This window comes from Taurulus bubalis, assembly GCF_910589615.1.
Source record: "Taurulus bubalis genome assembly, chromosome: 2".
NCBI classification, from domain to species: Eukaryota; Metazoa; Chordata; class Actinopteri; order Perciformes; family Cottidae; genus Taurulus; species Taurulus bubalis.
Window position 1 is genome coordinate 41,915,033 of NC_136590.1, and position 13,932 is coordinate 41,928,964.

Below are 13,932 nucleotides of genomic sequence, written 5' to 3' on the forward strand. Positions count from 1 at the left end.
CTACAATGTTATAGATGACACAATAGTAAAGCATAAACAATGCTTCATACAAATGAAGGTAGCAGTCATTCTGATATAATAATATATTATATATAATAATATAATAGCACTGTCATTATTTTACTTGTGATGCTGTGCATTCTGCTCATACCTCTGTGCATTTACACAAGTTCAATGTTGAATGCAGGACTTTTACTATAGTTATGGATTTTCTCTCTTTATTATTTACATTGTGGTATTTGTACTTTATGTCTTCCACCACTGATTGTGTAGTACATGAAACAGAAATTCTCTAATTTGGTAAAATAAAGAAATACATAGAAGAAAATGTGACACAAGGAGCTAAAAAAAAATACTGGGGAAGAAAATGTCTGCATCATAAGTAGAAGTGATCAACAGAACAACATGAAGTCGGCTTTACCGTTTAATCAGATTTTCTCTTATGGCAGGCAAAATTCAAAATGGAGTATCAAGGTACAACAAGGTTGCTAAGATAAGTGTGTTATCTATGGCTTCAAACTAGCTAAAACCTGTCCATATCATTTTATCATGGAAGTTCCACCACTGAACTTTGACTTTTTTCCACTCTGTCTCGTACAACTGGCTTTGCAGAACTTGAAAATCAGCACATTGCAAAAGAATGTCCTGCAGCACGCTGCGGGAGTCTGTCAAGATACTGTATATGCATGGTGGAGGGGTGGAGGGAGGAGTTAGGTTGGTCTTAGATAACAATACTCTTGTTGTGCTGAGTGCGGGGCAGCCCTTCCCTCACAGCTGCTGCCTGTTGCTGTCCTTTCCCTCCTTTTCAACTCGGGAGTCGTAAGAACACTGTGGGGACGACTGCGACTCCGACAACTGCTCATTTTCTTCTTCTTCTTTTGACTCACAGAGGGAAGTCATAATGCACATGTTTGGCCTAATAAAAGAATGAATGGAACACAGAGTTGTCTCAGAGGTTACTGGAACAGAGACCTTGCCATAATCCTCAAGGGAGTGTGACAGGATGAGGTAAAGGTGACCTCATGCAAAGCCTCTTTGACTGAGGGCAACTTCATTTATCTTCTTCACTCTCTCTCTTCCACACACACGCACACACTCACACACGCACATATTTGCAAATGGTCAGTAGCTGCTGGTGAAGTCTTGTAGACCAGGAACAGGTGTGGCTGGGCAGCTGTGTTTTGCACAAACCACAAACACACCACCATTGGTCAGGTGCAGCATGTGCTGCAGGCAGGTAAGCACAGATATGACCATGAATAGATCAGCTGGATGTAAGGAGACTTTCTCTCTCTCTCTCTCTCTCTCTCTCTCTCTCTCTCTCTCTCTCTCTCTCTCTCTCTCTCTCTCTCTCTCTCGCTAAGTGGATTTCTCCCATGCAGCAAATGCAGCCTTCCCATATGGAGCAGCGTGTAAAGCCAGATTACACTAGTATGTGTGAGAGGGGCTCCAGAACCACTAGAGTTCACATTAGGAACCAACACAAGCATGACGGACACACGTTATAGCTTGACGCTATAGAGTAGCGCAGTAGTGATCTCCATGATTTTTTTGTGGTCTTAATTAGATATTTAATCATTCATATTATAAAGTTCCTAAACTTGCAGAATTTGCCTTTTTTTTCCGTAAAGATGCTATATACAAAATTGGGAGCATTTCGATTGCCTCTCAACGGTTCTCAACATGGCCGAGCTTGCGGCGCTCAGCGCGCTAATAGTGCAAACTACAGCAAAAGGCTAAAAAAGCTAACAATGTTTACCACGGCGTCGTTATCAACTGTAACCGCCGTATAAGAGCAGTGCAGCGTGGGACGCGGTCACGTGCACAAACATGCACTTCAAGGCACGTGTGGCCAGGCTATGTAAACAAAGCTCAGAGAAGTTCAGATTACAACACACACAGGGGGAGGATGACTTCATTCTCTGCTCAGGTAGACTTCACTCCACTATATCTTTGTTGTTTTATGTAGCACCTCACAAGGAGGACATGTGATCAGAGACGTGTCTCTCTCTTTCTCTCTATCTATATATAAATCATAATATAAATAAATAATGTGACAAAATGAGTCATATAGTTGTCCACCCAGCAGCCAACAAAGTGCTGCAGTGTAAAGAGGGGAGTGCCCATGACCTGCCGTTAACGCAGTCATTTACATGTGAGAGGGTGGAGGCTGGTCCCAGTGGCAACGCTGCCTAATAAGCTCAGTAACAATAAACCTTAGTCGGCTTTAACCATTGATTAGCCAACAACTGACACAACAAAAACAAGTCCCACAAAGGCAAGCAACGCTCGCTCTGAAGGAGGGCCGTTTGATGTATAGAAAGCACTCCATTGTGGGCTCATATCTTCTTCTCTCACGTAAGGTGGCAATTGAATGGAACTAATCTGTGTTTGCAAACAATGAAATGAAACAATGGGATGGCCGTGAAGTCAAAGGCCCAGAGACAAAGACGATGAGTTATGACTGATGAGTTCTGACACAGCGGCTCGGGTGGCAGAAGAGGCCCTCTGAATCACTTCCATGGCCGGCCGTGTGCAGGGGATCGGAGGGGCTGCTGACCCTCCCCCACTATCTACTTCCTGTTTTTCATGGTTGTCTGCTCGCTTCTGCCTATACAATACCAGCTGTGTCTGGAGACATTCCCGCTCATACGACGCTGCTTCCCTCATAAAACCACGGCTGTGGGCCAAAGGAGCCTATATAAACAGAGTGGTATATAGGGGGGATCGCGTGGATCCTCTCTGCTGGATCAGAGGAGCTCTGCTATCAGGAGGCGGTTCCACTGTTGAAAGGCTTTAGGCCGACAAGTAGTTCCTGGACAGTTTTTGATATTTTTCTTCATGTTTCACACTGGAAAACAGAGAGGAAAACAACTTGAAATATGATGTGTATTAGCATCGTCACAATGTGATTACGCATGGCGGTTCAGTCATTTTATCTGCTACATATTTAAAATCTGCAATTTACTGCAAGAAAAACACGATACATCCATTTTCACTGCCAGCCCAATTCAAACACGCAGTCAGTGCTGGAGAGGAACAAGGTACATTCATTCAAGTACTACTTGAGAACAATCTTAAAGTACTAGTACTCTCCTTCACCTTTCATTGGGACAAATTGTACATTTTACTCCTTCTACATTTATATCACAGCTATTGAGACTTTGCAGATTAAGATGTGACACACAAAGCATGAGGTCAGTTCATAAATGATGGCGCATTGTCATAGATTAAATTAACCAAATATTACATTAAAGTACTGCTTACATGTAAATGATATTGATGATGACAATAGATCATTGTGTGGTATTACTTCTTTTATTCAAGTGGGTGATCTGAATGCTTATTCCACAACGGCATACATTATGTGCATGCTTTATTAGTGCATTTTACTTCCTCGGTCTTCATGCACACAGACTTCCACATAACAAAATATGGCAACTGAATCATAAAAGTCATCACATTTGTTGTTGGAAACATGAACAGAGTCATTCATCCTATTACTGTGCAAGTAAATCACAATTTGTGTCGCGTTGAAAACATTTGTAAAAATGTATTTTATAATTGTCCATTTGATTTTGTTTTTCAGCACAATATGTTTTTTATGCCTCAATTATTCGTGGAGAAACAGATGTGATCAAATCCAAATGCATATAAAACGCCTGCATATAAACATTTCTGCATAACTAAAACACATTTTGTAGAAGTAAAAGTGATCCTACAGCGACCTCTGGTGGTAAAAAAGAGAAACTCAGTCAGTATCTTCTGCAGAGGGTGGTTCAGCCTGTGTTGTCCTGATGACCTTGGTGGGGATGACCTTGGTGGCAATGAGCTTGCCGCAGCCATCCCACTGACACTCATCAGAATGTGTCACAGGTCCACAGGACGAGTGTGAACTCTGGTTCACACACACACTCCCTTCATCAGACCTGCTGCAGGGCCACAGCATGACCCGGAGATAGATCCCGTGTGTTTCTGATCCAATGATTAAAACAATGATGTCGGAGAAAAGACAATTTTGGTGGTGATATTTTTTTTTTTAAAGTCCCTCTTTTCCCCATGATTGAAAATAATCTACAGTAGATTGGCCAACTGGTACAAGTATATTACAATCATGTCAAGTTTCAAATTGGGAATAGTTTCATATTTATTTTGCCACAAAATGTGCTCCAGTTTGGTTGTTCGTTCTATAAAGACAGTATAAAACGTATCGGTAATGAGTAAAACATTGCATTTAATGTGATTACAACCAACACAAAGATGTAATCATCACATTCTCGATAACTGCTGGATTCATGAGAAATTAAGATACTAGGGGAAATGCAGGTTTGCTGGAAAAGTTTGAATAGGTTTCCCTTTCCCAAAGTCTGGGTCGGGACCCACAGGTGGGTCGAAGGAAATTTTATTTGGGTTTGCCAAATAAATGAGTAGAATTCCTCTCATCATTTATTGAGCATTTATATGTGTACTGCACCTTTGAGCCACATGATGGAGCCTGAATGTCCATATTGTTCTCGTAATAGTCGCCTATTATAACTTTGACTCTAACATGAAAGGCTAGCATAACATTAACTCCACCCAAATACTTCTAAATGGCTGGTTTACCTATTCAAGATATTATAAGGTGATGCAGGAATGGCAGTAGAAATGGTCAGGAGCATTGATGGTTTGTCATTTTTTTAAAGTGGGTCTCCAAAAAACAAGTTTAGAAACACTAAAGGTTACCTTCTTTTTTATTTTCTGTCCTCTGGGAGGTCAAAGGTCAGGTCACTGAAAGACGCGTGCTGTCTTTTCCCCTCATTATAGTGATTATGTCTTTAAAAAGTGAGGCTATAAATAAGCCTGATTTGAGTCTGGGGAGCTAGGACGGGGGCTTATCTCCTTTTTTTCTGGAGAAGCTTAAGTGTCAGAACACGACTCCCGTTCACCAGAAATGTATTTACCAGAAGTAAAACACCACGGCAAATAAACATCCTGCGACTCAAGTGTGAGCAGTAAAATGTTCTTGTGCTGCATTTAAAAGTGCGCTTCAAAGCACACAGTGACGGGCAGTTTGGTTTAGTGGGGATTTGCTCCCATGCTGCTGAAGGACTATAAGCTCCTCTACAGGTCAAGTGAATTCTCCAAAACTCCTTCTGAAGCGTCTTACAGTGATTGTGTCGCCAGGCAGAAACAAGCTGGTAATGAGAGTTCCTCAATAAAATCTGTGAAGAAAATGTATTCGGTCAAAGAATGTTTTTCTGCTCTTTTCCCTTGTCCTTAATTTCACATTTGTCTTAATTTAGTTTCCCCCTTCTGTCTGTGTACTCAACAACAGCCCAACTGGAGTGGACTGATGATCCATTTTTTAGAAGAATTACACCAGATGGAATGGGGTAAGAATTTAAATTATGGATAGACATGGACATGAATAAAACATATTTACATAAGATGTCTTATAAATATTATATTTCACCGAGAGTATCAGGCAATAAACACAGACATAAGCCGTCTGACTCACAAAGAATGCGCCTTGAAAGTAATCTTGTGATAAGACTCAGCCACCAATGTCTTTTCTTTCAGCAGGTGGAAACGTCAGCCTCACACCCACAGCCACATGCTTTATTACTCACTGACAGGTAGACCCAAGGTGATAAGGGTCTGAGTTTCAGCGGCCGGACCTGGACCTTGCTCCCTGTGGGAGTCGTTTACAGGCTCAGGTGGAGCCCTGCTGCTCACCTGCTGTTTCAGGAAATGAAGCTCTGATCCAGTCCCACACAGCTCTCATGCAGTAAGTTTGTTCAAACGGAAGATGTGGTTGCTTTTGAGCAATATTTGGTCACGAAGGCAAGGATTTTTATCCACGGGGACCATTAGTGAGAGTCAACGCTGGTGAGTGTTCAAACGCTATGAAGGCGTGACGACAGCATGGATCACATCATTTTTTGCGATGTATTCATTTTGTGCGAATGAACTATGAAATGACGTAGAAACCTCGGACCAGTTCTCTTCGTGAAAGAACAGGATTAGGAAACAAGCTTGTAGATTTCTTGCAAACAAACGCAATCTTTAGGTCACATTACATATTATGTAGAAAAGGGAACGACTCTCCCTCCATGCTAAAGTCAAGCTAAGCGGCTAACTGAGGACGTCATCGAAACTTTTCTCAAGGCTCCTTTTTTGTTCTTGTGTCATTTATTTCCGGTTTAACTCCCCGCCAAAGAGTTTTCTACTTCTTTTGACGTCTGTTCTTGGAAATTCATCATAATACAGTCTTCTGCTGTCACTTTCACAGACGTTAACCGCCCACTTCAGATTGTCCTCCAGCTCTCATTTGAGATCATTCAAACCAAAACATGTGCACATACGTGTGTGATTTCTGTTTGCAGAGCTACCACCTCTCTGAACATTGTCAGAGGACAACGGACTGAGCGTTCTCACAGCTGTGTCTCTTCCGTCTTTTCAGGACAACAACACTGGCATGACTGTTCCGTGGAAATCAAGGCCCGGCCTCCTCTGCATCGGATTATTACTGTGTGCAACTGGAGGTCAGCATTCACCTTTCAAATAGGACTATACGGTTTGTCAAAACCTGGACAGAATTCAGAGGAATATTTATTTCTAGATTCTTGCAATGTGTCAGCCAAATACTTACTTTTGCGTCATTTCCCACATATTGTTCCTTATTCCTTATTTAACAGCCCTTAGTAACAGCAGAGCAGTGAGATAAATGGCCTTACAGGAGGACTAGATTAAATTTAAATGATCCCTGCGGGGAAATTACATTGCTTTAATCACTTATATCCACTCCTAATCCAAAGAGAATTAACTAAACCAACAACTACAAGTGTGACTTCAGCAGTGCTATTGTACGTAACCTGAAAAAGTTTTGTCCGTCTTGAACCTTTGCGAAGCTCTTCATCATGCAGGGACTAGTCAGAGAAACACTTTCTGAACACAAGAGCAGGCGCCGCAGGTTTTCTAGGTGCTCCTAATAGAGATGAATTATTACCCTCGGTGGAGCCTTGAGGGGAAAAGAAAGCTGAACCAAACCAAGCTGTCGCAGGTCTAATCAGTCCTCGTCAAAATGTAAACTGTTTTGCGTTCCTTCTGCTTCCTCTGAGGGATGCAAAGACAGCAAGAACACTTCCAAGGAAACATGCCTCAGCTTTGACGCTCGACACGTGAAGGATCAGTCCAGGTCGATGCCGTGTTTGAGTTTCAGTCTTGTCGAGAACCAACAAAACAAAATCCACGACCTCTAGTGTTCACACACCTTGAGCAAACTCAAACATGTCGGACTTGAACAAAGAGCGACGTGTGCCTCATAACATTCTCTTTGTCCAGAGTCAAGAGGAAAGCTCAGCCAGTGTTGCCAGACTTGTTGTGTTTCACTTTGCATTCCTTTGCAGACGTAACTCATTATGTTGCTTTACTTTGCAGTGATATGTGAAAAACTGCAATGTGCTGCAATCACACATGAACCTGTAGTGGACTACAACTTGGGCTTCACAAATGTTTTTTTTCTTCTTCATTTTCTATATTTTATTTACTATTATTATCACTATATATTATTATAAAATGTATTATTATATTTAAAATGTATAATATTATATAGTATTTATTTATTTATATTATATATGATGAATTATATTAATCATATACTATAAATGTTAAATATGAATAGTACAGTAGAAATAATAATAATAGAAAAAATAATTCAAATCTAAAATAATAATTACTTTGGTAAACATCTTCAGGCAAACATCTCAGGTAAATTAAGTTCGGGATTTTCTTTCGTTACAAATAAAGATAGTTGAGTCTTCAGAAAAATCAGAGTCTATACATTAATATGCTTTTTCAGTCTATCATTTAAACCCAAATCACGTCTTTTAGTAGTTCCTTCATACAAAAAGAGGGCAAGATGCCCATGAAGAGTCCTGTGCCATAGCAACAACATCCACAGCTCTAAACTCCGTCTCATTGCTGCCTGCCATGTCGTCTCTTTCCTCTCCAGCGGTGTCGGGACAGTTCCAGCTCGAGCCGCTGAATTCAACAGTGCTTCAGGGCTCTGATGCGCGATTCAACGCCACAGTGATAGGAGGCTTTCAGGTCATGACCTGGACAGTCGGAGGGTTGCTGGTCCTCAATTTCCCCATCACCGGTAACATAACCACGTCCTCAGACCATTTCTCCGCCGGGTTCTGCTCCAGTGGTGACAAGCATTGTGTGGAGTTCACCATCCATAACGTCAACCGCAGTGCTGATGCCGGCCCGGTCGTCTGCACGGTGCTCGGGATTTACAAGCCGAAGACGGCACAGCTTTACGTGCAAGGTAGGGGCGTCATCAGGCAGCGCTTATTTGTTGTTCAGTGACTTTGGGCTCGGTTTGGTACTGTACTTTGACCTCTGACCTCAATGTGGTCTCTGTGTAAACATCTGGGCTCCAATCTAGCTGTGAATGGATATTGATTATTTAAGTGACGGAGCTCTATCTCATGCAGCTGATTAGGACCTCAATGATTTCAGACAGTCTCCTCGCATGTTGCAAAACCTTTACCCGAAGCTACCAAGCCCACCCTGCCAGGTTAGCACGTTGGTTTGCTTTTCTATCAAGGGATGAGATTCAGATTCATTAAACTCAGCAAACAATGTTAATGTAAAGACATCGGGTGGAGTAATGTCTACCTGAGTAGAGAATGAAGTCACTCTCCCTCTGTGTGTGTGCTGTAATATGAGGGTCTATCTGCTGCAGCCCTTTAGACCCTCACCCTAACCCCTAATCCTATTTTTTGTTTGAGTTGTGTTTAGAGGTTGTGCATGGGGATTATATATTATTGTAGCCCTGATTTTTAAGTTTAATTTGATACCTAACATGTTTTTTTCTTTGGATTTATACCATGTTTTTTTCTTGATTTGTACCTTGTGACCTCAAATAAAAAGGTCCCCCAGGGCTCAAACTTAATGATATAGTTGGGCCGACTGCGCGGGCTTTTTAGTGCATGTTAGTGCATGTGTGTGTCCCTCTGCACTGCTTTCACATGTTCTCATCACTCAACGACCACGGTCATCATTCAACCTCCTCTGTCCCTGTCTTTATTCCAGAGAGCGGTACGGTCAACATCAAGGGGGGAAACGTGACGGTGGAGCAGGACCAGCAGGTGGAGTTCCAGTGTGTGACATCCGGCTGGTTCCCCACCGCCACCGTCAGCTGGACCCGAAACGGCCGAGCTGTGAACAGCAGCCTGTACAACACCACCAGCGTGGCCGACGGCGAGGCCTTCAACTCCACCAGCGTGGCCTTCAACTCCACCAGCGTCCTGAGGTTCCAGGCCGTCAGCAACACCACGGTGGAGTGTCGGGCGACTGTGCTGTCGCTCACAAGCCCGATATCCAGCTCTGTCTTCCTGGTGGTTGGTAAGAAGTTCTTCCACAACTTTCTTCTCAGCTGCTTAGTTAGTTTCCCATTAAACGCAAATGTAGGATGTGAAAAGGTTCAGGAAGACCAGGTCTACTGCTACACCATGAGGGCAGAGTGGGGCAGCATTTGGGCACAGCTTAGTTTGAGATCCATTTAACATGCTCACAATAACAATTGTCTCATGCTGATGTTTACCATGTTAGCGTAGCATGTTCATATTTGCTAATTAGCATTAAACATCCAAAGCCACACAGCCAGCATGGCTCCAGACTATACCACTCAAAGCGAGACCGAGTCAGGACCAAGACCATAGTGTACCTGAGATCGAGACAATAATAATAATAATAAATTTCATTTTTAAACGCACTTTTCTTCACTCAGAGTGCCAGAGAGCCAATATATATAGTAAAATAACAGTTAAAACATGGTTAAAGCAACCCCTAATAAAAAAAGTTTAAAAAAAGACAAATAAATAGCTGACAATGAACGAACACAAGGTAAAAAATGCCTTCCTGAATAAAAAGGTTTTTAGGCCAGTCTTAAAAGAGTTCAGTGTCTGAGTTGCCCTAAGGTGGTCAGAGAGATGGTTCCAGAGGCGTGGTCGTCCATGGTGCCAAGACCAAGACCTAAGGGGTTGAGACCGATCAGGACCAAGACCATAGTATACCTGAGACCGAGACAAGAGCAAGACCTAAGGGGTTGAGACCGATCAGGACCAAGACCATAGTATACCTGAGACCGAGACAAGACCAAGACCTAAGGGGTTGAGACCGATCAGGACCAAGACCAGTCCCACGCTGCATGACACACTTACAATAAGATGGGGAGCATGCCATTTCTTTCTTCTCCTCATTCACCTCTTTTGTTGCCATGTGCTGTATGCAACCTTTGTTTCTATAAGTGTACCATGACAAAGGTCCTGACGAAATAATCAAAAGGCTTTGTATTGGAAACACAGTATTGGTGGAAACTCGTAAATCAGACAATGCAACGGCAGTTTAGTGGAATTAACGCAGTTGTGGTCTTGAAATAAAATCCACAAATAGACCCTCTCCACTCCTGAACATATGGCCCCTTTTACTGAAGAATAATCTGATGAAGCAATTATTTTAGTTGAATTAAATGCAAATAAAAAACATTCAACACAAGCTGTATAAAAATTCCATGAACAGCAACAACCCCCGAGTGTACGGTTTCTGCACACTGATAACATGGATAACATTGAGAGGCAGGCTGACGAGTCAATAGTCATTTCTGACTAGCTGCAACCTGCATGTTGGCCATGGTTGGCGGCTCTTAAGTCTTGGAGTGTCCCCTGAACGGCGGTTGTCTTCTCTGCAACAGTTCCCAAGCCTGCTGACTGGACCGTGCTGATAGCGGTGGTCGTGTCCATCGGAGGCTTCGCTCTGCTGGTTTTGCTCATCATCGGAATCATCTTCTGCTGCAAGCGCAAGGCAGAAAAGCGTAAGGCTCTCATTACATCAGTCTAACGTACACCGTGTCGTATGTCCAAATTCACAAATGCAAAATCAAACCACTCACATGTAGTCCTCAGCAAAAAGTTCTGTACTAATTTGCTACCTTAAAATCCTCCCCAGAACCCAACTACCAGGATGAAATGAGGTAGGAGTCCACCAGATATGATCAATTTTGTGTCAATACTTATTCATTCAACCTTTCTTTACCCGACGTAACAGCATGTGCTTCTACATGTTTCCACGCAAAACCCTCTGTTTGTTTGTGGCAGAGCGAGGACGCAGAGCCAGATGAGCGGTGGCAATGCGGCTGGACAGAGACAGGGTCAAGAGAACGCAGGATACGCAGCAGAGGATCAAACAAGTGAGACATGTTCATACACGCATAAGCTTCAAATGACAATCTTTAACAAATGGGCACTCGATCACCATCTGCTACCATGCAGCCGGTATCTGGTATGTGGCACAATAAAGTCACAGCTCTCTCGTCTCCGTTCACAGGTGTCGCTCCCAGCAAACTCACTGACAGCGGCTTTTCTCAGGCAAGCACCTCCGGAGTTCATGAGGTAACTTTGTTCAGTGGCAGTAGAAAATGGTGTACAATGGACCCTGTTAGGTCTTTTTTTGTGCTAATTGCTAATTCCAACTCTTAGTTGGCCATTGGTGGTAAAGTTATACCATCAATACATTAAGGTTTAAATTAGATTAACCCGTTAAGCTCTATGGCATTTTTTTAGGATTTAGCTCGAAATAGCATAAAAAGGGTGTATCTCTGTAACCACAAGGGCTATTTGAATAATTCTGGTGTTATAATAAAGGCAACCCCTGTGAGCTTTTGGTCAGATGTGTAAATATTAGTATGTATGTTGCTGGCGAAGAGTAAATAAAGATTGAAACACAGAAAAAATAGAAGTTTCAGGTCCGCCTATAAAAAAAGCACTGTTTATCTCCTTGAAATGATGCTTCACTAAGCCTGAATCTCTCCCAAATCATAGCACAATATGTGAACAGTGTCTCTGCAATGTTTTCACTTGAAAAAGTGAAGCAGAACAAAGTCAGAGAGGTGAAGTACAAAGAGAATTCAGGCGAGGTTTCCAAAATCTCCATTTGCGCACATTTGCGCATATTTTCGCGCATCTGTGACATTTGAATTTTTTCATGTAGCAAACCTTATATTTTACTTGTATATGACTTATGGTGTTCAATAAACTTGTAATAGTGGGGATTTACTGAGGGAAATGCATTTTTTCTTTTATTTGCTATTTTCTCCAAAAAACTTCAAAATTTGCTGACTCAGCGACATGCAGAGTGGGCTGACTCGTGACAAAATTATAACTATTTTATTTTAATAATTATTTTAGTTGGTGTTTGAGTTGTATTGAAATGGCTGACTAATTATTGTAGCCCAGGTTCTCTTGTTTAATTTGATGTGGAGCATCAATATATTTGTTCATGATTATTGTAAGGAATTTTGAAAACTGAAATACAGGTTTTAATCCCCTTCCCTGCCCTAGTCATTTTCACTCATTACCTAAATTGGCATCATTTGGGATGTGTCTCTCAATGCTTTGAGCTAAATGCTAAAGTCAGCATTCTAATATGACAACTTTTAGCAGAAATCATAATTCCCATGTTCAACATCTTACTTTAGTAGTGTGTTAGCATGCTAACATTGAACAAACACAACTGAGACAGACATTGTGAGGGGATTTTTGAGATATTTCACATGAGAAGTGAAAAAAATAATCTACAATGTTGCCTACACTGCCCCACACTGCATACATTATTCTCAATAAATAGAGTTTTCGGAGAAACACTCAAAAGTGATCCGTCCTCTATGCTGTGTGAGAGGTGGAGATCTATATAGCTTAACATGGCTCTTATAAATGAATAAATTACCAGCCATGTGCATTTATTATCTTTAACTATAAAGATGCTAATCATTTTAAGTGGCATTCATCAGCCATGGCACAGTACAGTACATATGGATAATTCATTGCTTGATTCAACTAATTTCAGTGATGAATGAGGTACCTCATAAACAAATCACTACATTATTCAAATCCACAATTACAGCTTAGTAATTCCAAAAGTGATTGCCTTTCAAGTGGAGCAATACAGTTTTACAGTTTATGAGTTCGATAAACTTTGATTTGAAATCGCAAGGAGGAAAAAGATATATGAATCTGCACAGTTTTAACTGCAAGTCTTTGCTATCTTTGGGTGGCAAATTAGATGCATTACTAAAGTCAAATGTGTGTTGCTTTTGATTTATTAGGTGGCCGGGAACACTAACCAGGCAGGAAATGTCTACAGTGCCGAACCAGGCGTCAGGAAACACAGACATGTCACCATTGTGTAAGGACAGGGAGAGGACCACAACTTGTAGAAGTAGTGGGAACAGACTTGAACAGCACCTCTAAGCTTCGCTGGTTTTGATCTATAAACATTGGAGAAAGGTGGAAAGAAGGACTGAATCTGCCCAGACTAAAAGCCATTGGCAGAGGAGACATGCAGGACATTTTCATTCAGTGCACTGCCTGTATAGAGCTGTATGTGCAGAATGTAAACTGTATGTATTGTAGGACATGTATTCCTCCTCAGTAGCAGCATCATCACAGACCAGATGAGGGCTGCTAACACTCAACGCAACCTTTTTTCAGTGATGTCACCCTGTGAAAAACCTTTTTTTGCCGAGTACCCCTGACCAGTGCAAAGCATTTTTGGTTGAAACAAATATGTAATACACAGCGCTGTGCCATCAATTTCTGATAGAATTTAGAATATGTACAATTCAGTTTATGAACTTACACTTATATTTGATTGAATATTTATTAAATAACTATTTTTAAAGGATTTTTTAATGGATACTCATTTTAAATAAATATATTTTTTAATCTCACATACCCCCATTTGAGAACCACGGTTGTTCTCATGTGGTTGACTTAACGGGACAGAGGCCGTATTTTTGTTGCTTTGCAGTTTATATTAAGCCATATATTTGTATTTATGAGTTATGTAATTCAAATCACATGTTCAAAAGGGACCATTATAATC

General features: G+C 41.5%; 1 protein-coding gene across 1 annotated transcript; it reads left to right on the plus strand.

The window, feature by feature from the left end:
• Window positions 1–1,222: 1,222 nt before the first annotated feature.
• Window positions 1,223–13,237, plus strand: igsf5a (immunoglobulin superfamily, member 5a; the record flags this gene model as incomplete). The annotated part of the gene is made up of 9 exons (XM_079237928.1): window positions 1,223–1,237; window positions 6,446–6,527; window positions 7,997–8,314; window positions 9,085–9,396; window positions 10,745–10,864; window positions 10,999–11,023; window positions 11,148–11,239; window positions 11,377–11,441; window positions 13,154–13,237. 9 exons carry the CDS (start codon window positions 1,223–1,225, stop codon window positions 13,235–13,237), a joined length of 1,113 nt encoding a protein of 370 aa, XP_079094054.1.
• Between the last annotated feature and the right edge of the window lie 695 nt (window positions 13,238–13,932).